At 43.1% G+C, this 25,809-nt stretch overlaps 1 protein-coding gene across 14 annotated transcripts in view; it reads left to right on the top strand.

The window, feature by feature from the left end:
• Positions 1 to 25,385, top strand: part of ZBED1 (zinc finger BED-type containing 1) — a 59,985-nt gene extending 34,600 nt beyond the window's left edge. For 3 of the 14 annotated variants that reach the window (XM_029603656.1, XM_029603655.1, XM_029603657.1), the window contains exons 2-4: positions 19,587 to 19,705; positions 21,805 to 21,882; positions 22,889 to 25,385. In XM_029603656.1, coding sequence (XP_029459516.1) covers positions 22,945 to 25,032 — 2,088 coding nt within the window. In that variant the 5' untranslated portion in view covers positions 19,587 to 19,705; positions 21,805 to 21,882; positions 22,889 to 22,944 and the 3' untranslated portion in view covers positions 25,033 to 25,385. Of the gene's footprint in view, positions 1 to 19,586; positions 19,706 to 21,783; positions 21,883 to 22,888 lie in introns of all 14 variants that reach the window. The other 11 variants (XM_029603666.1, XM_029603665.1, XM_029603667.1 and 8 more) reach the window with 7 other exon arrangements.
• The last annotated feature ends 424 nt before the right edge of the window (positions 25,386 to 25,809 follow it).

The following is a 25,809-nucleotide window of genomic DNA, read 5'->3' as shown; positions in this document are numbered from 1 at the left end:
TTGTAAAATTTAGTTACTTCTAATGCCATTATTAATCTTTAATAAATCAAAGTGCTGCTATGCAGATCCATATAAGTGCTCCATGCAAGCATCACACACTAATACATCTAAAGCATGACTATGGCAGTCATTGAAGGATATTTTTCATGCCCGGAAATGTGCTCATGATACGAGATAATTACCTTTTATCCTGAACGTGTGTGAAAATACAAAGGATACAGTGGGACAGTAAAGAAATGGGATCTTGGAATAAGAATCAAAAGTAGACACAGTGGAACCTAAAAACTGCAGATATTTTGAGCAATCTAGCTTGTACCGCTTTTAAGGAGAAAAATGGGTCTCGACATGTAAATGTGCAGCTTATGGTGTAGTAGTAATATTCTGCTCTGGGAAACTCCCTTCAAAAACAGTTTGCTCCTATCCTGGCACTACTGTCTCTCTCCTTTTCCCCTGCTCTCTAACAGAAAATCCATTGAAAGAAATTCAATATTGTTTACATTATCAGGAGTCCTTGGTTTTAGGGACAGGTAGCAAACATGTGCAAAATTAAGTTCTGTACATCTGCTTTCATTACACGTTTATAGTATTTCTGGCTGGGAAACACTTGGTTTTATTACTTTAGTTTTTATATGGTGCCTTGACTAGAACACGTACGGTAATGGGGGTGTAAAGTAAGAAACAATACAAAGTTGCATGACAAGTGCAAAAATAATTCAAGGTTGAGAAGAAATTCAGAATAGGCATGTTGAGGTAGATGGGTTTGTAGTTGAGATCAGACCGAAAGGTGGCATCCTGGATGTCTTGTGGAGGAATCTAGAAAGCACAAAATGAGTCCTCACCTGCTTAGTGCAGGGAATAGAGAGAATGGGGCAGGGGCAAGAGTCATTAAGGGAGGAGGTGAAAGAGGTAATCAGGTGTGAGATTGTGAATGCATTTAAAGGTAAAGATTAGCAGTAAATTAGCTGCTGCATTTTGTAAGAGTTGGAGTGGGTGCAGTGACAGGTCAGGGAGACCTGTGAGAAGGTCTAGTCAGGCAATTTGAAGCAGGATACAAGTGTTGAAAGATAAGGAGGATTGTTTGTTTGATAGTTGTTAAATAGTGACGGCAGATGGAAGTATAGAAAGAAATGTCAGGGTGAAGAGAGAAGACCAGTGGTGACTCTTACAATTTTTGCAGTCAGGTGTGGAGAGCCAGGGCTGGTGCTTCCCCTAGGTCAGAGCTTTCCAAACTGTGTGTCGGGACACGTTAGTGTGTCACCTGCAGTGTGCAGGTGTGTCGCGCAAGCCTGGTCAACTCTGATGCGAGTTTGGGCTTTTTTTTTCTAGAGATTCACTTTTTTTTTTCAGTTTATGGGTTGCTTATTATTGGGTGATTTTTGCTGTCAATCGCGTTTTTTGGGGGGGGCTTGGTGGGTGGAACGAGCCCAGCCATCCTTGCATTGGCTGCTGCCGCCGATGAGGCCTGGCCATGAAGAGTACTGACTGCAAGCAGCAGTGTCTGGTGATCATGGAAGGGAGTGAAGCACTTAACTAGCAACAATCAAAAAGATGAGGTACATGAGTGTGGGGGCCAGACATGTGCTGGGGGGAGAGAGATGAGTGAGTGGTGGGGCAAACGTGCTGGGGGGACAGACATGTGCTTGAGGGGGAGAGATATGAGTGTGTGGGGTACAGACATGTGCTGGGGGGAGAGAAATGAGTATGTGGGGGTCAGACATGTGCTTGAGGGGGAGAGATATGAGTGTGTGGGGTACAGACATGTGCTGGGGGGAGGAGAGAGATGAGTGTGTGTGGGACAGACAATTTGTTTTATTATTGTTTCTCATAAATTATAACAATAACATGAATCTTGGAATATATATTTTTAATATAAATTTAAGGTTTTCATGAGATAGGTTGTGTCGTGAAACATTTTATTTATGTATATATTTAAGGAAACATACATAAATTGTCGAAATATGTTTCGTTCGTTTAACCTTTAACCTCTGGTTTACTACCGTAGTAGACTGAATTACTGTGTCCCAAAATTATGTTTGTCTAAAAAGTGTGTCACCAACATGAAAAGTTTGGAAAGCTCTGCCCTAGGTGGTCACCTAGAGTGCCAAAACTCTGGGGATGATAAAATCCCGCCAGCACGAGGCCCATGACTGCTGGTAGAGCCCCATCCCACCAGTAGTTGCTGCTGAACAGAAAGAGATCCAGAGTCACTAGTGGAGCCCATCCTGCCAATGATTGAAGAATAGAGGATGCAGCCAAAACTATCACATTAGGAGGAGAGAGAGAGAGAGAAGGAAATGAAGAGTGGAGGGATGGATAGAGAGAGAGAGAGTACTGTAAGGGTGGTGGGGTGATGAGAGAGTGCATGTGCTGAGTGGATGTGGGTGGAGAGATAATTTGTATGCTGAGTGAGTGGAGGGTGGAGATAAAGAAAGAAGGTCCTGAGCAGTTTGCAGGGTGGAGAGATAGGGCTGGGTGGCCAATGGTGGTGGGGTGGAACGAGAGAGTGTTGGCACTGCATATTTATGTATTTAATTTGTTAACATTTTATATACCACCTATAAATTGCATTAACCAAGCGGGGATACAATAAAACATAAGGAAATAAAAGTTTGTGCTATTGAGTAAACAAAGGGAGAAAGAGAAAAAATTACAATAAAACATACCATTCAAATTAAAATAAAATTCAATCATTCCTTAAAAAGTAACAAAACTGTTACAAATAAAATAGAGCAAAGAGATTGGGATGATGCTGGTACGCTAAGTATGGAATAGAGGGGGGAGAGAGGACAATGCTATGGAGGGGAGAAGAAAGAGAAATGATACGAGACAGGAAGAGGGGAGGCTTAGGCACTTTGGGTGGGGAGTAAAGATAGGGGGATGCTGTGCCAGAGCCGGTGTTACCAAAGAAGGGAGTGTTGTGCGGGAGCCGCCACCAGTAGGGGTGGGGTGGGGTGGCCTAGGGCACCTAATGGAGAGCTGTACTGAGTCAATGGAGAGAAAAAGGCGTTAAAGCAGGAAACGAGAATTTCAGTCTTGTAGGGATGTAACATAAAGAAATAAGAGAGCATCCAAGCTGATACTTACTAAGGGACATCTAAAGAGTTAAGAAGAGACAGCAGGAGTAGGGTGAAGAAGGGGGGAAATTGGCAAAGAAGTGCTAGGAACAGCTAATTAAGAGCACCCAAGGAGTTGGGTGGAGGTGGAAGAGAGCAACAGAACCTTGCAAAGCACAGAGAGAGAGAGAAGGCCACAGAGTAAGAGAGACAACGGCAGTGAAAGAATACTGGGATGGGTAGAAAGTAAACCAGGCAAGGACTGAATCAGAGAAGTCAGGGTTGCAAGAGTAGATAGGGTATTGTGATCGGCACTGTTAATGTCTTTAGACAGGCAGCCCTGGATGGGTCGAAGCACAGTTTTTATGGCTTGGAACCTGGATTAGAATGGGTACCTGCCGTCGGTGGAGGGAAGGAAGTCTAGAGCTGCTAATGTTCCACCCTTTCCAGGGCATTGGAAAGAAAGTGAAGAAGGGGAAATAAGTCTCCAGTCCGACAAAATGTTGGGATCAAGAGAGCTGCTTAAAGCAGGGGAAAACCACAGCAGTTTTGAAAAAGGAGCTAAGTGAGGGGAGGCGGTGTACAGAGTGAGGGATTGATGAACAGTAGGAACGGTTGATGAAGGGATGAGAGAAGAAAGGGGAAGAAGGAGATAAGTGCAGTTTTGTATACATTTCTTTCCCTTTGCGCATGTGTGGCTGAACAAAACCCCTCACTAGAGTGGATGGCTTCCTCTTCCAGAATGCATCTTGGTGATGTCAGAAAAGAAACCGCATTCCATACAAGGCATTTTTCGGGGAGGAACTAGGCAAACGTGAGAGGACAGAAGGATGCGCACGACTGAATATTTCTGTCCTTTATGCAGGGCTGTTTGTGTGAAGTTTAGATGGTAGGAATCCCATATAAGCTATGTACTCGCTCTGATCTCTCTGGAAAGTGTGAATTGGCCCTCAAGATGATGTGTATTCTCGGAGTAACCTGCAAAAGAGTGATGGACTTCTTAGCAAACACTGTTACTGTGTTTTCATTATAGTAATGCTGAAAATCACCATGTCTGATGTTTGTCTGTGTACTGAATCATATTTCTACAGAGTTTTCATGATCTTATTAATTTAATTGAAGGGTTTACTTAGTAGTAAAATTACCATAGAAACAGGGTGCGTTTTTGTAGCGCAGATGTTTTCAGTGAAATTTTATTAAATAGCTAATATAGTTTAGGTCCTAAAGAGGCTTCTTAATGCCAATAATATGTAGGCTAGTGAAATTCAATTCAGTTTCTATACATAAGCACAGAACATTATGTTTTAGTGAGAAAATCACCATAAGAACATAAGAAATGCCATGCTGGGTTAGATCAAGATCCATCAAGCCCAACATCCTTTCTCTGACTGTGGCTAGTCCAGATCACAAGTACTTGGCAGATCCAAAAAAGTAGATCTGTTACTTCCAGGGATAGCAGTAGCTTTCTTTAGTCTACCTGGCTAATGTTTTGTGGACTTTTCCTTCAGGAACTTGTCCAAACCGCTTTTAATTCCTGCTATGATAATTGCCTTGACCGTGTCCTCTGGCAACAGAGTCCACAGCTTGTGTGGTGAGTGAAAAAGTATTTTCTATGATTTGTTTTAAATCTGTTGACTTTTTTCATGGAGTATCCATGTTTTAGTATTATTTGAAAGGGTAAATAACTGTCCTTTTCCTCTCGTCTTGCAGTTTTCTCCTCCTACCAGGAGATGGAGGCAGAGGACCAGTCCTTTTGCCTTCACATCGCCTCTCTATATAATGCAGTTTCATCAGAGGAGGCGTCAGTGGTCCTCTGCCTCCAGCAGATGGTAGGTAGAAGGTCTAGCAAAAAAAAAAAATAAAGGAAAGAAATGGGCCTTGGAGTTTAACTGCCCAGGAAGTGGGTAGCGCTCCTTCCTGGTAGGCCGGGGCCAAGTCGGGGGATTGGTTGCAGGGACAGCCAGCGATGTCTGCTCTCCCTTACCCTCAGGGCAGTCTGAGTGTCTGCCTTGGTATTTCCCAGCACGTGGAGAAGTGGCGCTTTAATGGAGGACTCTGCCCATGTTTCCCCTCCCCTTCCCCCTCCCCCTCGGAGACCAGGTTTGGAGAAGGGGAGGAAGTGCAGGGGGTATGGGGCATGGCACATGTTGACTATCGCAGATTCCTTTTCTAAGACCTGCGATGGGGAAAAAAAAGGCAACATAGTCCCCAAGAGCAAGGGGAACGTTCTTGTCACAGCCCTGGGTTCCAGCCCCTCTCAGTACCGCTGGTGCAAAGGCCCCTGGGAACATCAGGCTTGCGAAGATCATCTCCTATACAGGAGCGAGGGCAGGAAGACAAGGAGCCCAGAATTTTCAGTGCACTTAATTAAGAAGATGCACAAGGCTATTTAGAATTAAAGGGGCAGCAGAGTCTTCAGCTCCAAGGCCCGAGGGGCAAGAAACAAAGTCCCTCCAGGAAGAGAGCACATTGGGAGCTGTAGGGGAGAATGTCGCACCAGTGTCATGATTAGGGGAGGAAATCTTTTCCGTTGGAGAATCGGGAGCTGACAGACGGAGAACTGCATTCACAAACCGAGGATTCAGCGGTTAGGCTGTTTAGACAGCAGGAGATGAGTTCTCTCATTTCTAAAGTCTCTAAGTTTTTGCGGTTTGAGAAGGGGCAGCTAAAAGAGGATATGCCCAAAGGTAACCCAATCCTTACAGATATTAAGAAGCCAGCGAAAGCATTCATGCTGCATTTGGCATTCAAGATATTATAGCAGAGAGGTGGGTCACTCTGAAACAGAGATGACAACCGAAAAAGGACCAAATGATCCACCCAGTCTGCCCAGCAAGCTTATGCCAGTATCTGCTGCACTGTTCAGGTTTCTCCAGGGCCGGTGCAAGGGGATTAGGCGCCCTAGACCCAGGCCTAGCTTGCCTAGTGCTTCCGCTGGTCCTGGATTACCTTTTTATGGCTAGTTTCCCAGACCATAAAAGTCAGGGCCCTCAGATGCTGTCTGAATCCAGTTTTCCCTAACCCTGCCGTGGAAGCAAAGAGCAATGAAGGAGCCGCATCACAAATATCAGGCTCATTGATTAAGGTTAGTAAAAGCCACCTCAGCAAGTTACCCCCCATGTTTATTTGCTCCCCAAACCATAAAAGTCAGGGTCCTCGTTGGTTGCTGTCTGAATCCAATTCCCCTTTCCCACTGCCGTTGAAGCAGAGAGCAATGATGGAGTTGCATTAAGTCTTGATACTGTTATTGTTTTAAGGTTAGCAACTGCCACACCAGCAAGTTACCCCCTTGTACTCTTTTCTTTAATTCCAACCTCTAGCCTTTAGGGATCCACAGTGTTTATCTGGAACTGGTGCTAAAACTGTTTAGAACCATTGAAGGCCTGTCTTCTCTACAAGGGAGAGAGAAATTCTTTAAAAGAAGTCAGGTGGATGCTGCTGTGGCAGCATTGTCAAGAACCATAATGCCTGTGGAAGGAGGGGCAGCCCTTAAGGATATTCAGGATCATAAACTGGACACATTTCCAAAGAGATCCTTTTGATCTGGTTAGCTTAGCCCTGCAAGCAGCAATTTGTGGGGACTACATAGCAAGGGCAATGGTCTGTTGCTTGCAGCAAGGGCAGGACCAGGGAGGCCCAGAACAGATACTTATGGAATCGGGGGTAGCCTTTTTGGCAGACACCCTATATGACATCATAAGGATCTCTTCTAAGCAGGCAGTCATGGCAGTTATCTCGAGGCGGTTGCTATGGCTAAGAAATTGGTTGGCAGATTCAGCCTCCAAAGCAAGGTTGACCAGGCTGCCCTTCAAAGGGAACCTGTTATTTGATGAACATTTGGCCACAATGGTGAAGGAGTTTGGGGAGTCCAAAGCCACAGAGACTGTCGGAAGTCAGGAAGCCCATAGCTCGGGGCCCTGGCATTAAACCTTTTCTGCGGGAGGTCAGACAGTATAAGCCAGGGTCAGGGGGACCCCAGAGGGCTTGGTCTGCTGAGAGGTTGCAGTCCTTTCGAAACAGTAGGCAGGGAAATTGCGAAGGTAAGTTCAGAGCGGCACCTGCAAGTAGAAGGGCCTTCTGACAATTGTGAAAGCCACTAGTGGGGGGCTACTTAAAAAAGTTCTACAAGGAGTGGGCTCATATCACAGGCGACAAATGGGTACTAGAGGTGGTTTGCCAAGGTTATACATTGGAACTGAAAGCTCCAATACGTGAAAGCTATGCAAAATCAACATGCAGGGATTCAAAGAAAATAGAGATCTGGAGGAGATTACACAGATTGCTACAGCTGGATACCATTGTATTGGTACGAAGCAGGAGCAAGGAGGAGGAAAATACTCAATATATTTTATTGTGCCAAAGAAGGAAGGCACGTTTCGACCAGTACTAGACATAAAACGAGTAAACAAGTACTTGAATATACCCCATTTTCTGATGAGTCACTCAGGACAGTAATTGCGGCAGTCTGCAAAGGGGAATACCTATCTTCCTTGGCCCTCACAGAAGCATACCGGTACGTACCGATTAGGCAAAGCCATCTACAGTTTCTGAGGTTTGTAGTAGAAAGATGTCACTTTTAGTTCAAGGCACTACCATTTGGGCTTGCAACAGCTCCCAGAACTTTCACAAAGGTGATGCTGTACTCGCGGCGTTCCTTAACAAGGAGGGAATCTGCGTTCACTCATACTTGGACAATTGGTTGATAAGAGCCAACTCAGTCCAGGAGAGGGTGCAATCAACTCAGAGAGTGGTAAAGGTGTTACAGGACTTAGGCTGCATAGGGTCCAAGCCAAAAGCCACATACAGCCTTCTCAGGAATTGGTACATCTGGAAGCTTGTTTCGACACAAGAATAGCCAAGGTATTTTTGCCATAGCAGAGCATTCACAAGCTGCAGCATCAGATCAGATAATTTCTGAAGGGCTAAAGCCAGACAGCCTGGACATATTTACACCTTTTGGGTTCTATGAGCAACCATAGAGGTAGTCCCCTGGGCGAGAGCTCATATGCGACCTCTACAAGAAGAAAGTCTTCTTTCCAGGTGGTCACTGCAGCAGGGATATTTTGAGCGACTCCCTCTTTTAAACAAGACAGACAGCCTTAACTGGTGGCTGTCCAGAACCAACCTGGAGAAAGGAATAAGCCTGGAGACTCCCCAGTAGATAATAATTTCTGAGGACAAGCAGGATGATAATTCTCATACTTGGGTGACATCTCATGGAACCCGGCATGGAACTTTGAAATCAAAGTATCTCGAAGTTTCAAACATGCCCTACTGAGCATGTTCAGTTGTAGTCATCACCCTGCCCCCTAGGCAGAGCTTAGACTTTTTTTTTTTTCTCTGCAGAGCCATGTGGTCGCAGGAGCCGTGCATATTACAGTATTCAGCTTTGCTCTTTCCTCAGTTTTAGTAAGTGATTTTTTTTTCTAGAGCTGCAGTTGTTTTCTTTCCTTTTTTCTTCTTCTTTCCCCTGACTGCTAGTTGCATTGTGGGCCTTAGTTTCTATGCAATCTGCCAGAGTCTATTTTTATTCCTTAAAAAGAAGAAAAATAAATAAATACTGCACTTGCAGTTTAGTTTCTGTGTCCTCTCCTTGCTCTGTCTGTTTTTGTACCTTTGTCAGTTGCTGGCAGGACTGACTGAGTGCAGTCCGTGGGTGATACGTATAGACCACTGAGCCTGGAGACTTGCCTGAATTCTACTCGGGCAGGAGTTCCATGTCGTTTCATCGATCGATCAGCATTGATGGAGGTTCAGATAGTGCAGAGATCAAAGACCATACTGTTTCTGTGGAATGGAAGAGCTCATCCTTCCCACATTCAAAGGAACTAGTCTCCACAGAAGGAGCCCTGACTGACATAACTTCCTCTCCTGCTTGCTGGTGATGGCAGTGAAGTTTTCTTGTGAGAGAGGGTGAGCAGGAGCTTGGGCAAGCAGCTTGCTGCCGCACCTTCTGTGCTAAGTCCAGTAATGGTTGCCCGTGTACATCTGTGACCAGTGTACTCTTCATCTGATGCATCTATCCTGCGTCGGGGACCAGGACTGAGATTGAGCGTTAGGGTCACCCTTAACATTGTCGAGATGCTGGAGCACCCTCTATGCCATAAGGGCCTTTCTGTGCCGTAGGCATCTGTGGACATGGCGTCATCAAGCGCCTTGGGCCTCAAGGTGGCGGAGTAGCGGCATCGAGTCCCATCCATACCATGGATACCTCGGTCCAATCCATACCGCTGATTTACGTGAGTGGTCACCCCCGATGCAATAGAGGTGAATGGCCTCAATGCCACGGCCGCCCTTGGAGCTGTCGCAATGTGTGGCCTCAATGTCATCAAGGTGCTGAGCAGTCCCAATACCATAGATGCCCTTGATGCCTTCAAGGGCATCTATGGAGGCATCAGGAGTGGTGGCCACAGATGCCTTTTGTTGCCATTCTCGACAATGTCGAGCACCACCAATGAGGCACTTAGATCGCCATTGAGCCCCATGGTCATTCCCAAGTCCGTCAACGTTCCAGTGCCACTGAAGCCCTCGAGTGACGGATTTTCACCTTGAACGGATCGAGTGCCAGTGTCACCATTTACTCAAGGCACCCTGGTACACTGAGGCATCCAAGTGCAATGGTCTGGTGTCCTCGAGGTTCCATGGCAGTGTCCCGACAAGGCACTGAGAGGCATTGTGCTGTGTCATCACTGGGCTATGGTTATCGGGCACCATGGATGCCAATGATCTCGGGGGCCCTGAGCTACCTGGGATTGGAGGGCATTTGAAGCCCCGCTTGGATTCGTGCACCATTGGTACTAGTGAGTGCTAGCGAGGCTATTGTCAGCCATAACCACTGGTGAGGGATGCCATCAAGCTCACAGTATCAATGTCCTCGGATGGATAGGTGAGCTGAGGGGAACAGTCGATGGCACTGGCAGTCATTGGTTCCACTGGGCACTGATGGAATGTGTTGGGGCTGCAGAGCCTCTGCATGCAGGAACCCCTGGCATCCTTGGTACCACTGTTCCATCGATGCTTTCAGGCACCAGGGTCTCTGTTGGTGCCACCAGGCTGTTGAGGTCCAAGGGCGCCTGTGGCATCAGCGATGGCGCTATATACAGTCAAACCGATAAAGATTTGGTCAACGCCATTGAAGCCCTGGGCACAGCGTCATTTGGTGCCCTTGATGTCATCCATCGTTGATGAGCATGAAAGCGCTATGGGCCCTACTGGCACTCTCGGTCGCCATGGACTTTGCTGCTGTTGTTCCATGAGGGAAATGGCGGTGAGCCATTCTTGACACAGATCAAGGGTTTTGTACAGCCTCTTGGAGCGTTATCAGGTACTGGAAGGAGCGATGTCATAGTATGTCACCCACCATCCTTCCAGTCCCAGAGCCCCAGCAGTACTGGGGACACAGTCGGCACACTGTTCCTGTGCACTCCACTGGGAGTTACTGTGATAGTGGTGTACAGTATGTGTGGTCGGGTATGGCAAAAGCATCTTCTACAAGTGCCTCGGGTGATGGCAGGCGGCATTCTCCCTGTCTGTGTAGTTCTCAGCCATGTCAGGGTTCTGCCATTAACATGTCAATTTTGCACCACAAAGTGCTAGGGAGCACTAGCAAGGAAGACATCATCACACACTCTGTGCTTTGCCCTTTGGCAGCACGCAGTCAAACTCTAGCAAGTAGTGCTTGGTCTTTGCTGTGCCATGGGATTCTACCCAGAAGCATGGCGAGTGGGGTCATAGTTAATGCCACCATCCATAGGATGGGACACCACTGTATGAGTACCGGTCAGCTGCTTTTACAGCGGAGGGCTCTATTCTCAAGTGGCCCTCTACTATATGGGTATATGTGTGTTTCCCTCATGGCAAGCAGGCCGTTTAAGAAATCCTGCTTGATAGGGGTTTGCACTTGCAGCACCCCGGCTTCCCCGTGGAATTTGCTCTCAGCTTCAGCTGTTCCAAGCAGGCTGAGGGCTCTATCTCGGTGGGTAACTCCTTACTGGAATTGGCAGTCAGTTATTTGCTTGGGATTGAGTTATACAGCTTAGCAACTTGTGCTTTCCCCTGCAGTCTAACAGTATGCCTCGTGTTCTTTGCTCCTTCCGACTTCCAATTGGAATGTCAGGGGGAGGGGAGAAAAAGATATATATATATATATATATTGTCGTATATCTTACTGTATACCTGCAGGGAAAGATACACCACGTTTTCCTTATATTTTTGCCAAGCTCTGGCCAATATTGCCTTTAGCTTTTCTCACTTCACTATGTTGCCCAAAGGGTTTTCCTGCTCACCTGAACTATCCTGTAGATAGGATGGATAGCCCTGCCCCTGACAGGGTGCAGTGTAGGTGAGCTTCAGTTCTAATATACCTCCCTGCTTGGGGGTTTGGACTAGTGATCCCATTCAGGGATTTTCTTTCATCCCTTGAAACTCTTGATGCTGTACTGCTGGTCAGCTATGTCTGGTGCTTTGGCACGTAGGTCTGTCACAGACCCTGCTGTTGTTGATCATTCTTCCAAGCGTTGCTTGGGTTTTCTGCCTTTATTCCTATTAGCCAAACATGTGCACATTTCTGCAGAGATATTCTGTCCTTCGGATGTCAGTTGACTGCAGTTTCTTTCAGGGGAGTTTTTGAGCCCCAGTTGGTTTTTCGGTTGTCTTGAAACACCGAAGGAAACTGTGCGGTCTTCATCCAAGAGTCCTCCTCTTGTTTACATCTCTAGACTTTTTCCTGTATCCAGGAGGTTCTAGACCTACTGTTATTGTCAAGGTTTACTGATCTGAAATCCTGCTTGTAATGTTTTCTGTGATGCGGAGTATGTTTCTTGCTGGCACTTGCATCACTCCCCTGCCTTAGGTGCCTCTGCTACACATCGGGGTTTTGTGTCTGTCTTTTCTATGGTTTTCTTTTTGTAGAACCCAACTCTTCCTGCCTAGACCCCTTTGTGGGTCGACTGCCTCACAGGCAAAAGGGAGAGAGGTGGTGCTTTCAGCACAGTGTGGTTTCCTGCTTGTCCTGCTCGGACAACCTATAGCTTGATATTCACCCATGTGTGAGGACTACCATCCTTCTTGTCCTCAGAGAAAGCAGAGTTGCTTACCTGTAACAGGTGTTCTCTGAGGACTCAGAATGTTAGTCCTCATAAAACCCACCCTTCTCCCCTGGGAGTTGGTTTCTCCATGTATTGGCTATATTATGGACTGAGGGACTCTGCCTAGGGGGCAGGGTGATGACTACAGCTGCACATGCTCAGTAGGGCATGTTTGAAAGTTCTAGTTCTTTGAGGTCAAAGTTGTGTGCCAGGCTCCATCTGAAGATGTCACCCATGTGTGAGCACCAAATCCTGCTATCTCGGAGAACATCTGTTACAGATAAGCAACTCTGCTTTCCACGGATGCCATCTGGAAAGGCTGGGGAGCGCATTGTGAAACACACATAGCGCAAGGCCTCTGGTCCCTGCAGGATACAAGGTGGTCAATGAGTGCCCTAGTGTTGCCTCAGTTTCAGGAAATTCTCCGAGAGAAAGCAGTAAAGGTTTATTTAGACAGTGCCACAGCAGTGGCATATATGAACAAGCATGGAGGCACAAGGAGCAAGCAAGCGCAAAATGAAGCCCAGTTGCTGATGCAATGGGCAGAGAAGTACCGTACTTACAAGACATCTCTGCAACTCATATAGTAGGATTGGAGAATGTGCAAGCAGATTTCTTAAGTCACCAAGAGCTGGAATCAGGCAAATGGGAACTAATGGATTTTGTCTTCCATCAGATAGTAGTCTGATGGGGACGTCCCATTTGGGACTTATGACAACCCACAAGAATACAAAGGCAGAACAGTTCTTCAGCAAGTCAAGAAGCGGCCTAGCCAAGAGAATGGACGCATTAACGAAGTCCTGGTCACAAAGAGCACTGTTCTACATATTCCCGCCAGGGTCATCAGGAAGATTGCCAGTTACCCAGGAACAGTAGTATTGGTGGTCCTGCATTGGCCAAGGTAGCTTTGGTATGTAGACCTTCTCAGGTGCAGCATAGTGAACCAATAAAATTCAACCCAATCTTAGGGCTGCTTCATCAGGGCCCAGGGTACATGGAAGATCCAAGTCCCTTCTCACTTAAGGCCTGGCTGTTGAAAGGAAGAGATTGCAGAAAAAAAGGTACTCTAGGCAAGTCATCTCTACATTATTAAAGGCATGGAAACCTTCCACCTCTTGATTGTATACCAGAGTTTGTTAATACTTTGATGCTGTTGTGAACAGTGCGGTGCCAATCCAAAGAAGGTACATTTGCCAATAATCTTGCAATTCCTGCTGGCAGGCCTGGAGAAAGGCCTAGTGGTAAATTCATTAAAGGTACAGGTGGCAGCAGTTTCCTGCTTCATAGAACAGGTTAATGAGATCCCTATAGGAACAGAGGCAGACATATGATGATTTCTAAAAAGAGCAAATCGAGTATGTCCTCCAAGGGAAACCAGGTAACAGCATGGGACCTAAACCTAGTGCTGCGAATGTCAATAAACAGGTATCAATAAATTACCTTACACCAAAAATGGTGTGGCTGGTAGCAATCTGTTCAGCTAGAAGAATTTCAGAGCTGCAAATCCTATCATGCAGGGATCTGTATTTTTGTCATTCTCCAGAGAGACGGTCTCAGTTAGACTGGTCTCTTCGTTCTTACCCAAAGTGATATCGTGTTTTCATATTAATGAGTCAGTGGTGCTGCTAGGCTTTAAGAGAGACAGGAGGACAAGCAAGAAGGTAAACATGAAAGGTCTGGATGTCAGAAGGATCCTTCTTAGATATCTAGAGGCCACTAACCACTTCATAAGGTCGGATAGATTGTTTGTGCTGTATGCAGGGCCACACAAAGGGGAGGCAGTGTCAAAGGCCTCTATCACAAGATGGATTAAGGAGGCAATAGTGTCATCTTACATGCTTAAAGTGAAGAAAGTGCCGGAGAGGCTCAAGTCGCACTGATTCAGAGCCCGGGTGGCGTCATGGGCAGAAGCTGGGGCAGTTTTGCCGCTAGATAATCAGCAAAGTAGCCACTTGGGCCTCGCTGCATTTCTTCAGTAAACACTTTAGGTTAAATATGCAGGAACAGAAGGGGGTGCCTGCAGGCAACTCTGGGACATTCCCCACCTGGCATGAGTACTGCTTACGTACATCACTGTTGGTCTGGACTGGTCTGCAGGACATGAAGGAAGATGAAATTGCTCCCTACCTGCTAATTTCCTTTCCTTTAGTCATGGCAGACCAGTCCAGAACCCGCCCTAAGAGGAATTTTCTTTTTTTTCTCTCTTGCTTTACTTATGGTAAGTAAAAAAGATGGGAAGATATTAGGAGATAAGGAGCAGGAAGGGTAATTACTCCTTATGCGGTAGAAACCTGAGGAAGGGAAGAGAGACATTAAGGCTCAGATTTTGTTTTCTTTTTCTTAGTACTTTCTGTTTTCGCCAGACTGCAGACACAGTGAAATAAAGTATTTAACAGCTACTCTGGGGAGTGAGCAGAGGCAAACAAAATGCTTTTCCAGGAAAGGGGTACGCTGGGGCTCAGGCATAACGGGAAGGAATGCATATTCAGCTTGGGCAATAGACTACAGACACCTCCGGGACCGCATTATATAGAGAGGCAATGTGAAGGCAAAAGGATTTGTCCTCTGTCTCCCTCTACTGGTAGGAAGGGAAAACCCCGTTGATCTGGACTGATCTGCCAGGACTAAAGGAAAGGAAATGAGCAGGTAAGGACCAATTTCACCTTATTTAACCATTTTACCCCTTCATGATTTTAGAAACTTCTATTGTGTCCCTCTGTGCTGTCTCTTTTCTAAGCTCTACCTTGAAAAGCCTTTCTTTATAGGGGAGCTGTTCCACTCAAGCTGTGGTCAGACTATGGTTACAGAGGCATTATGATAATTTTTCTCTTATTCTGCATTCCTTTTCAGATTATTCTTTACATTCTCTTTGCTTTTTTTGACCTCCGTTGCTCACTGAGCTGAGTATTTCAGTGTATTGTCCATTGAGCTGAAGACTCCAAGGTCTTTTTCCTGGTGGTAATTTCTAATACGGAACCTATTATGTGCTGTAATTGGGATTATTTTTCTCTATGTGCACAACTTTGTACTTTTCTGCATTAATTGTCATCTGCCATTCATATGCCTTGTCTCTTAGTCTTGCAAGGTCATTCTGCATTTCCTTGCAATGCAGTTTTGTTTTAACATTTTTGAATAATTTTGTGTGATCTACAAATTTGATTACCTCTTTTGTTGATTTTTTTTCCAAATTATTTAAGAATATGATAAACAGCACAGTTCCCAATACTGATCCCTGTGGCACTCTATTAATAATCTTTTTCCATTTGGAAAACTGACCCTCTGCTTCCTGTCTTTTAATCAGTTACCAATCCACAGTAGGACACTGTCTCCTATCCCATTACATTTTAATTTCCTGAGGAGTCTGTCATGGGGGACTATGGCAAATACCTTCTGAAAATCCAAATGCACAACATCAGCTGGCTTACTTTTATCTACATGTTTATTTACATCTTCAGAAAAAATCCAAAAGATTGGTAAGGCAAGACTTTCCATTGCTAAAACTATATTGCCTCTTCCCGATTAAGCCGTGTTTGCCTATAAGGCATGCAATTATGTTTTTGCCTGACACCAATGTCAGGCTCACAATGTCAGGCTCACAATTTATAGTTTCCCAGATCACCCCTGGAGCCTCTTTTTAATAATTATCATCACATGGGTCACTCTCTAGTCTTCATGTATTGTGGCTGTTTTAAATGATAGGTTCCAGATTACTAATAATAGGTTTGCAGTTTCATATTAAGAGTGTTTTTAGGACTCAGATGTGGATGCCATCAGTCCTAGTGATTTGTTACATTTTAGTTTGTCAATTTGATCTATTACATGCTCCATTATAACAGAGATTTGTTTTAGTTGCTCAGAATAATCACCACCAGTGTATATTTCAGGTGCAAGTATGTTCCCAGTCTTCTCAGTAAAGACAGAGGCAAAGAATTAATTGCTTTTCTGCTATTTCTTTTCCCATCCTTAGCACTCCTTTTGCTCCTCAGCCATCTAGCATTCAATTGACACTCTTGCAGGATTTTTTTTTGCTTTCAATGTACTTGGAAAAATGTTTATGATTAGTTTTTGACTTTCTAGAAAGCTTTTTTTTCAAATTCTATTTTGGTCTATCTTATGGCTGTTTTACACATGACTGGCCAGTATTTATATTCTTGCCTGTTTTCTTCATTTGCGTCCAATTTCTTTTTTTTTTTTTGGGGGGGGGGGGGGCTTTAACTGCCTCTTTACCTAATCATTAACCCATAAGGATTCTACACAATAATTTGTTTCCTGCAAGATTTTTATTCTTCTTTATTCTACGGCCCTCCCTTTACATTTACATATAGTGCTACTGCTCCACCAATTTGATTTGCCTTGTCACGTAGATATAATTTATAGCCTTCTATCACAGTGCCCCACTGGGTTTCCTCCTCCCACGACATCTCTGAGATGCCTATAATGTATAATGCCATACATTCTCTCTAATCTTACTATTCAGACTTCTGCATTTGCATGCATACATTTTAAAGTATATTTTTAATTTGTATTTTTATTTGTATTCACAACCTGTTTATTAGCAGATCATACAGGTGGTGTGTAGCCATTCACATATGTGTGCTTTTTATCTGCATCCATCTGTGCTATTTCAGTCTTAACCACAATTTCTCTACTGAGATATTCTGTCTTTCCGTTTTGCAAGTATTCTTGGAAGATACCTCCTTCCGAAGCACATGCTTCTGAGCAACTATCAGCTTTCCCCCATGGTCGAATTTAAAAGCTGCTGTATCTCTTTTTTGAATGTTAGTGCCAGCCTTTGGGTTCCATCCTGGATAAGGTGGAGCCCATTTTGTTTTAATAGGCTTTCCCTTTCCCAGTTCCTAACAAATCTAAAGTTCTCTCCGCTGCACCATCCTCTCATTCATGCAGTTTGACTTTGGAACTCAGCCTGTCTCTAGGTCCTTGCATGTGGAAAGGGGAACATTTTTTAGAATGCAATCCTAGAGTTTCTGGATTTCAGTTTACTACCTAAAAGCTGAGAATTGTGGTTGCTATGTTTAGTTCACTTGGATACATGGAATTAAGGGTCAGCTGTTTTCAATAACTATCCTCTCTTCTTCACTGACCTAATGGAGAGGTTAACATAGATGTCACAGATGTATTAACTTAGTCCAATAAAAAGGTATAATCTATAACTTGTTTGCTGATCCTTAAATCTACCTACCCAAAAACTTAAACTTAGCCTCCAGAACTTCCTTTCTGCACCTTCCTATGTCATTGGTTCTCGCAAGTACTACAAAGGTCGTCTCCTCCCCAGCACTCTTGAAAATCTTATATGGGTGAAGTGTGAGGTTTCTTACCTTTGCACCAAGCAGGCAAGTTCCCAAATGATTCTCATGCCCACCATCTACATTCCTGATGATCAAATCACCAATTTATGACAGCCATCCTAACCTTTCTCTCCTGGGCACATGCCTCTGAAGACTCATCCTTAGTGTGAGAGGATAAGGCATTACCTGGAGTGCAGGTCCTAGCTATAGGATCATTTCCTATCACATCAACTTCCAGGTGACTGCTCTTCCAAAGCAGCACAAAGGCTGCTAGACTAGAGTTGCGATTGCTGTACTATGCCCCTAAAGGCCTCCTCTATTTACCTCTTTGCCTGAGCTCCCCCAAGTCTGCCACTCTGGTCTCCAGAAACCAGGCTTGTTGAGAGTCTGCAGCTCTTTGCACAGGATGCACACATAACCTCTCACCAACAGGTGGGTAATCATATATGTGGCAGTTAGTGCAAAAAGCTGCTGGACTTTTGACTCCATCTTAATTTCTTGAGTTGTTAAAGTTTTTAAAGATGTTTAAATCTATGAGTTTTTAAATTTGAGTATTAGTTGTCTTATGTTTGTCAATGACCAGCAATAAGACTAAAATTAGTAAAAGTAGTGTGAATTACACATAGTTCTAAATCACTAATTGACTCTGATATTGAAGATTTTCTTCATACTGGGGGTAGTAATCTATGTATAAAAAATGTGACTGAGGTGTGAGGGACTTGGAAAGGGTTGTGAAAATCAAACACTATTGACTACTTGCCCAACAACCAGTTCTCTCACTTTCTCAGATCAAGCAAGTGACCTTTGCAAACTTAGAATTATAAACTTAGAATTAAATTGTAAATTTATACTAGTACACACAATTAGTTCAAGCTCTATTTTTCCAAAGCACACACAATTATAATCTTAAAATTAAATGGTAGGGGACCGGCAGAGAGTGGGGAAGCCACTTTTGGAGCAGAGAGACCATTGGACCAGACCATTGGACCACCTCAGAACTCTACAATCCCTTCTGGCTTGTGGCGGTGGTGATTTCTGGGTTCCCGCCCAGCGTCTGACGCCATCTTCTTGGCGCCAGTCAGCACCATAAAAGATCCTCTTCAGGGGCGCGTGCTTTTGCATATTTGCATTTCCCTCTGGTTGAATGGGGGAGAAGAGAAAAGGAGCCATCCGCTTTCTCCCACCTATGCCTGCAGTGGTGCCCTCTCTCTCTCAACCAACCATTGAGGGTTATATGCCGCCTTCTGGCACTAGTACTCCTACAGAGCCTGTCTAGCTAGGCATAGGTTCCCATGCCACTTCTTCTTTAGGGAGCTCCATCTCCCTCAGCCCTGACTCTCGCTTTACCACCTCTTTTGAGCTCAGTGGTCTCAGCAAGTTCTATGGAGGTCCCTCTACAACCATAAAGTGATCAGAGTCCCTTCCATGAGGTGGGAGAACTTGCTTTGGTTCAGTCTGAGGACCTGGCAAGGAGCACCAATGGATTTCTGGTTTATCTGAGCATGGGACCTGTTTCTGCAGTTTCAGTTCTTGAGACTCCTGCACAGATAACACTAGATACTCTTTGGATTGCAGTAAAGGGTTTAGGACAGTGTGTGGTACCCATTTTTGATAATGTTCATTCAGCAGTTGTACAAATTCAAACTCAAGTAATTGACCACGATCAAGTTCTTAAAAGTAACACTGAGTGCATTTCCTCCTTAGAAAAACAGTGTGATTCTTTAGGGAAGTGTGACTTGTCTTTGATTAAAGGTCAGGAATCTATTCAACGTAGATTAGAAATTCTAGAGAATAAGTTGAGGAAATTTACATTTGCAAATACTTAATTTTCCTAAATCTTTGAGTATTTCTCCAATCGAATTGTTAAGGAAATTCTACATAGACTAGGTTCTTAAAGTTCCTCCTGATTTGGTTTTTCCTTTTACCAAAGCATTTTATTTACCCTTTAGATAGAGTGAGAATGCTAATAGTCATGTTTCACCACATGTTAATGCATTAGATAATTCGACACCTTTTTTTGCAAGAATCTCAGATTGAAATACAGGGCACTGCTACTCTGCTGCTTGTTGTATTTGCTCTGGAACATGATCATATATGGACTATGAAAATGTTTTTTCATTCTGCTAACACATCCTTTTTAGGTCAACAACTTGCCTTATTTCCTGATGTTGCTAAGGTGACCCAACTTAGAAGGAAGCTTTTCTTGGCTAAAAAGCAACAAGTGCTTGATATTGGTGCATCATTTCTTTTGCAATTCCCTGTAAGTGTATTATAAAAACAGGTACTAACAAATATATTTTCTTTGATTCTGATCAGTTCTAAATCGAGAAGGACCCCTCATTGTTTGTATCTAATGTTGTAATCCAATTTGTTTTATATAGAAAGATTAATCTGATATTGTGCCTTTCTTTTTCTTTGTTTCTTGTTTCCTATTTAGGTCCCCACATAGTGGTCTTATAGAATATACTTGTTTTATGTAATGTTTTCCATTTCTTTTTTCATTTCCTTTATTAATCCCCTATTTTCTGGATGTCTTATTTTGACTTGTTTAAATCTGAAAATTCTGAAAATAAAGTTAAAAAAAAAATTAAATGGTAACCTTAAACTAGCTCACAAATATACACAGACAGTAGTAATTTAATCCTCCAACAAAATACCCTTGCAAAATTTAAACACACTTTCCCAGCAAGTTCAGCTTACCAATAGCAGATGCAGCTTTCACTGTCAGCATTCCCTGAGGAGCATTTTGTGTTTTATGACTTGTTTTTTATGCAAAAGCATTTCTAAACAACATACAGAGAGGATATTCACTAGGGCAATATTTTGAGCAAACTTTATTTTTTTATTTTGCTGTCAATTTTGGTATCATAGAGGGTGGGTATACAAAAGCGCTATGTTAATAAACTGCAAGTGAGGCACACATTACTGCTAGTGCTGTGGTATGTGCAAGGTGTAGCTAAGCTTCTTGCATTTAATGCAACTATGATACAGTTTGCATGTTTTAAATGCGTTTGCTTTTTTGCTATGCTAAGAGTTATAATTTTTTATCTCATTAACTAGATTTGCGTTAATACTATCACAAGCTAGTTTATGTACGTTAACTTTGCTTTTAACTCACATAAACTGGGTTGTATGTGATAAACCAGTTTGCACGCATTATATCTTTAAAAAACTTTAGTAGCTTGGCTGTTACGTTTTACCTTCAGCAAGGTATGAATGTTTACTGTTGTAGTCTGAGAAACTTTTTGTTCTTTTTAACTAGATATATCGCCACACAACTATTCTGTTCTCTTTAATTTTTAAACAATGTATATAAGAAATACCTATTAAATAAAGCACTCTATTCATGTCCAGCTTTTCTTTGCCTTAAAACAGCCTTGCAATTTGTGTGGCAGGGAGGAATGAGTAGAGTAGAGGGCTGGAGGTTGAGCTAGTCTGTCTAGTTATATATATATATTTTCTGCATATTTCTTGGAAATATAAATATGAGAGAGATATTACCAATTTTGGTTGGGTGGTGGGTAGAAAGGAGGTATAAATGCTACTAGTTCACAGCAGAGCTCAAGCAGGCCTCTCACTTAGAACCAGTGTCAACAAATGCCCTGTGGTTATGTTGTCATAATGTGATATTTCCTATATGACAGTTTTTTCTGGGAAGAGCTATTTAGATCCAGATCCAAAAAAGGCAGTCTGTTCCAGTTGCAAATTCCTGGCTCTGTCTGCCACTTATAAGAGACTGCTTGTAGAATACTTGGAAAGACTTTGAATACAAATGGTACATGGGGGGTTTATAACATTTCAGAAACAAATGTGCTAGCCAAAAAATGAACACTTTTCATGCTTGTTTACCTTGACATGAGTTTGGGAGTGGGGAAGCAGGAAGAATAAATCCACGGGGCGTGAGAGGAAGGGGTAAGAAATTCAGTCACTAGTTAACTGGTACGTTAACTGCTACAGAGTTGAATTGTTTGAAATCTGAGCCACATTTAGACTTGAAATGAAAAAAAATGGCAGATCTTAAATTCTGCTGTAAAACTAAAGAGTATAATAAAAAGAAATTGAATCAAGTGTTCTAGTGTGCACAAAAATTGGATCATCAGAAGGTACGCTAGAAATTTGTGAAGATTTTTCTTGTTTTGAGCAGAAATTATGCAGAAGTCTTGCTCCCCCCAAACCTAGACATTAGTAATTATTATTTTATAGCCTCGCATGTGAAATGCTTTATAAAGTCCTACCTTGTCTCTTGGGACACCAGATATCTGTCTAATCTTTTCATTCGGTTAGAGGAAATTGTCACTGCTTTTCCAGACCATTTGCTAGGCATGTTCACTTTTGTAGCTTTCTTGTCCTTTGATTTAGGGTTGAGACTCCCTCAGGAACCTTGAGCTCTTAGTGACATCACACATTACCCCAGGGAAGGACAGGAAAATGTGAAAGGTTTGTTCATCGTATTTGCCTAATTTGTGAAACTGCACATGCATGATTATGCATTTCAGCTCACTTCCAACTGAATTGCACTCCACGAAGATGTATTTCAGAAGAAACTGAAATCAAGGATTGTTAGACTTGAGGGTTGCCATTTGGCCATTCAGTTTTCACCCCATTTGCCTACTATGGTTTGTGGAGAAAACTGGAGTTTTTGTATGCTGTGATAGCTTAAGACTAGCAAAAAAAGCAGTAATAGTGCATGAGGTTTTGAGATGTTGCTGGCCTCTTCAGAAGAGGAAAGCCCTTATAATACCTCTTCTGTTTGCTTTTCCTTTGTAAGGTATCACAACCTACAAAAACCCCATTTTTGTTTCCTTTATTTTCCCCTTTGGTAAACTTAACACTCTTCCTCTGTTCTTCTACCTTCTTTTGCATTTCTGTCCTGTTTGCTCATAGCTGATGATGGTCTAAATCTCCCCTGTGGTCTTATTATTTTTAGGGTGACACACAGCATGATGCCTCCTTAAATAAATGCACTAAATAAAGAAAGCTGCAGTACAGAAAGTTTAAGAGGGAATAAAATTATGGCAAACTCTGAAAATTGTGGAGAAGCCTGAAAATTTACAGAATTTCTGGGGTGTTTCATCAGTGAAAATATTCCAGTGAGCCTAGAATGCAGAATAAAATTTGTGATGTGAGCTCATCAGCATCCCAAGATAAAAGAACATGGTTATAGACCATTAAATGATAATCACCTATGATGGTTTAGGAAATGGATCTGATGCTGAAGAGTGATGGTGCGCGATCCATTGACGCAGTCACAGTATAATAATGCCCAGTGAATCATCATTAATTTTTTTGTCATTACAATTTATCTTTCTACAGGTATTTTATATGCATTTATTTTTTCAGTGTAATGGTTCTAAAAGCTTTATGTGAAAGTTCTGATTTCACGTAGCCCAGTGTGATTAGACTCATGCTTTTTTCATTGTATGTTTTATCTTCCTGCCTTTAGCAGGTGCTCATTCATGAGTGAAGGGATCAAACGGGTGGAACGGCGGCTGAGAAGCAATGGAGAACAAAAGCTCGGAAAGTCTGCAGTCAGACCTTAAACTAGTTGCTCATCCCAGAGCGAAGAGTAAAGTGTGGAAATACTTTGGGTTTGATACCAATGCTGAAGGATGCATACTGCAGTGGAAGAAGATCTACTGCCGCATCTGCATGGCGCAGATTGCCTATTCTGGGAACACGTCCAACCTTTCCTACCACCTTGAGAAGAACCACCCAGATGAGTTCTGCGAGTTTGTGAAAAGTAACACGGAACAGATGAGGGAAGCCTTTGCCACTGCTTTTTCGAAACTGAAGCCAGAGTCTTCGCAGCAGGTTGTTCAGGAAACCTTAATCATGAAAACCAGCCATAGCTATGAAAACAAAAAGCACCAAGAAATGACATCTGCTGTAATCAGCTTTATTTGTGAGGGCATGTATCCTGCCTCCATTGTGGATGAGCCTACGTTTAAAGCCCTCTTAAAAACAGCTGATCCCAGGTATGAGCTTCCAAGCAGGAAGTACTTCTGTACTAAGGCAATACCTGAAAAGTACAACCTGGTTAGAGAGATTGTATTAAAGGAGCTTACTGACATTTTATGGTGTGGAATATCTACAGATATGTGGAGAAGTGAAAACCAGAATAGGTTATATGTGACGCTTTCAGTTCATTTTTTAAACAATGGTGCTTCTAACTACCTGTCGGTGAACTCCCGATGCTTAAAAACATTTGAAGTGCCAGAGGAAAATACTGCAGAGACTATTACCAGAGTCCTTTATGAGGCCTTCATTGAATGGGGAATCAATACAAAAGTCTTTGGTGCTACAACAGATTACAGTAAACACATTGTAAAAGCTTGCTCCCTTTTGGATATTCCAGTAGATATGCCTTGTCTGGGACAGACTTTTAATGTTGGAATACAAGAAGCCTTTCGGCTTCCAAAACTCTGTGGGCTTCTTGCCAGGTGCAGAAAGCTAGTTGAATATTTTCAGCAATCCACTGTGGCAATGTACATGTTAAGCGAGAAACAGAAGCAGCAAAATCTGTTGCCTTGCATGCTCATAAGCGATCGTGTTTCCTGGTGGGGTAGCACACTTGCTATGCTGCTGCGTCTGAAGGAGCAACAGTTTGTAATTGCAGCTGTTCTGGTTGAAGATAGCAATAACCATCACTTAATGTTAGAGGCCAGTGACTGGAATACAATAGAAGGTCTGGTGGACTTACTGCAGCCATTTAAACAGGTGGCTGAGATGATGTCAACTTCAAAATACCCCATTATAAGTATGGTGAAACCTCTTCTTCACATGCTGCTCAATACCACATTGAACATTAAAGAAACTGATCTGAAAGAAATCAGCATGGCCAAGGAAGTGATAGGCAAAGAGTTATCTACCACCTACCAGCAGACGCCCGAGATAGACATGTTTCTTAATGTTGCAACTTTTCTGGACCCCAGGTACAAAAAGCTTCCTTTCCTTTCCGCCTTTGAGCGCACCCAAGTTGAGAACAGAGTCGTGGAGGAAGCGAAAAGCCTCCTGGAGAGGGGAAAGGATGGCTCGTTCAGACCCGATGAAAAAGTGTTTTCGATTTCCGAAGAGCCAGCACTCAAAAAGATAATCATCTCTTCCACCCCTCCCCCAACCAGCAGCATCAACAACATGCTGGCAGAAATCTTCTGCCAGAGCGGCAGCTCGGAGGACCAGGAGGAGTGGCATGCTCAGATCATTGAGGAACTGAGCAACTTCAAGTCACAAAAAGTTCTCGGTCTGAATGAAGACCCGCTGAAATGGTGGTCTGACCGACTGGCATTATTCCCTGTGTTACCAAAGGTACTTCAGAAATATTGGTGTATTCTAGCCACCAGGGTCTTCCCCGAGCGTCTCTTTGGTTCATCCGCCAATGTTGTGAGCGCCAAGCGGAACCGATTGGCCCCGGCACATGTAGACGAGCAGGTTTTTTTGTACGAAAACACTCGAAATTGCTTGGAAGCAGAACCCGAGGATGAGGACGAAGGGGAGTGGGGCTTGCAACAGGAACACATTTTTAATTTAAATGATTCAGTTAATGTAAGCAGCAGTTTCTTTACTATAAGGGACAGTGGGTTCATTTAAAGGAATGCACATGGTACATTTAATAATAGTAATAATAATAATAACTAAAAGTATTTGTCTTAACAGTTACCAAAAATGTTTTTGCTGGATGCTATGATCACTGTAAATATTGAACAACTGTAACACAGAGTTGATTTTAGCTTCCAATGTATGTGTGTTCTCCGCTATGTTAAGTCATCATGGTATATGATCCACAGTCCTTGGACACTGAATTCAGGAAAAAAGGAAGTCTGTAGGTGGTGTTCTAACCCTTATGAATTGAAGGTTAAGAATCCTTCTGTAAGGCTTACTTGGTATTGTAATTTGAAGTTTTAAATCCTTTAATAAAAGCAGAGTTTTAGGACTTTATTTTCTTTTTAAACTACACGTTTCCTATCTATTTCAGAGATTTTTTTTTTTGAGTAATATCCAGACATCACGGAATAAGTGAAAGCCCTGATAAAGCAACAGGACCAGCAAAAAAGTACTTTCATTATTATTAAGCTTGATAAATTGGGGATGCATCTGTACCGATCCTCATCAGAATCCCATTGTCGTCATCAGGCTACTGCATGTAAGAGAATATTATCTTGAAAAACTGAAGAATGTATTCAAGGGGGATTTTTTAAAACAGTGGCTATGAGAGCAATAAAAGTGAGACACTTTCTACAACCAGTGTATCAGTAGAAGAAATAAGCTATATTAGGGTAAGAAGATGGCAGAGTATGCTTTTATTTATTTATTTAGATTTAGCGCATGTGTTTTCATTGTTAGCTCACAGTAGATATTTCCCTGTCC

The sequence above is a fragment of the Rhinatrema bivittatum genome, chromosome 5 (genome assembly GCF_901001135.1).
Source record: "Rhinatrema bivittatum chromosome 5, aRhiBiv1.1, whole genome shotgun sequence".
Taxonomy (NCBI): Eukaryota; Metazoa; Chordata; class Amphibia; order Gymnophiona; family Rhinatrematidae; genus Rhinatrema; species Rhinatrema bivittatum.
The sequence above is the reverse complement of the archived record's forward strand: the minus strand, read 5'-3'. Positions and strand labels throughout refer to the sequence as shown.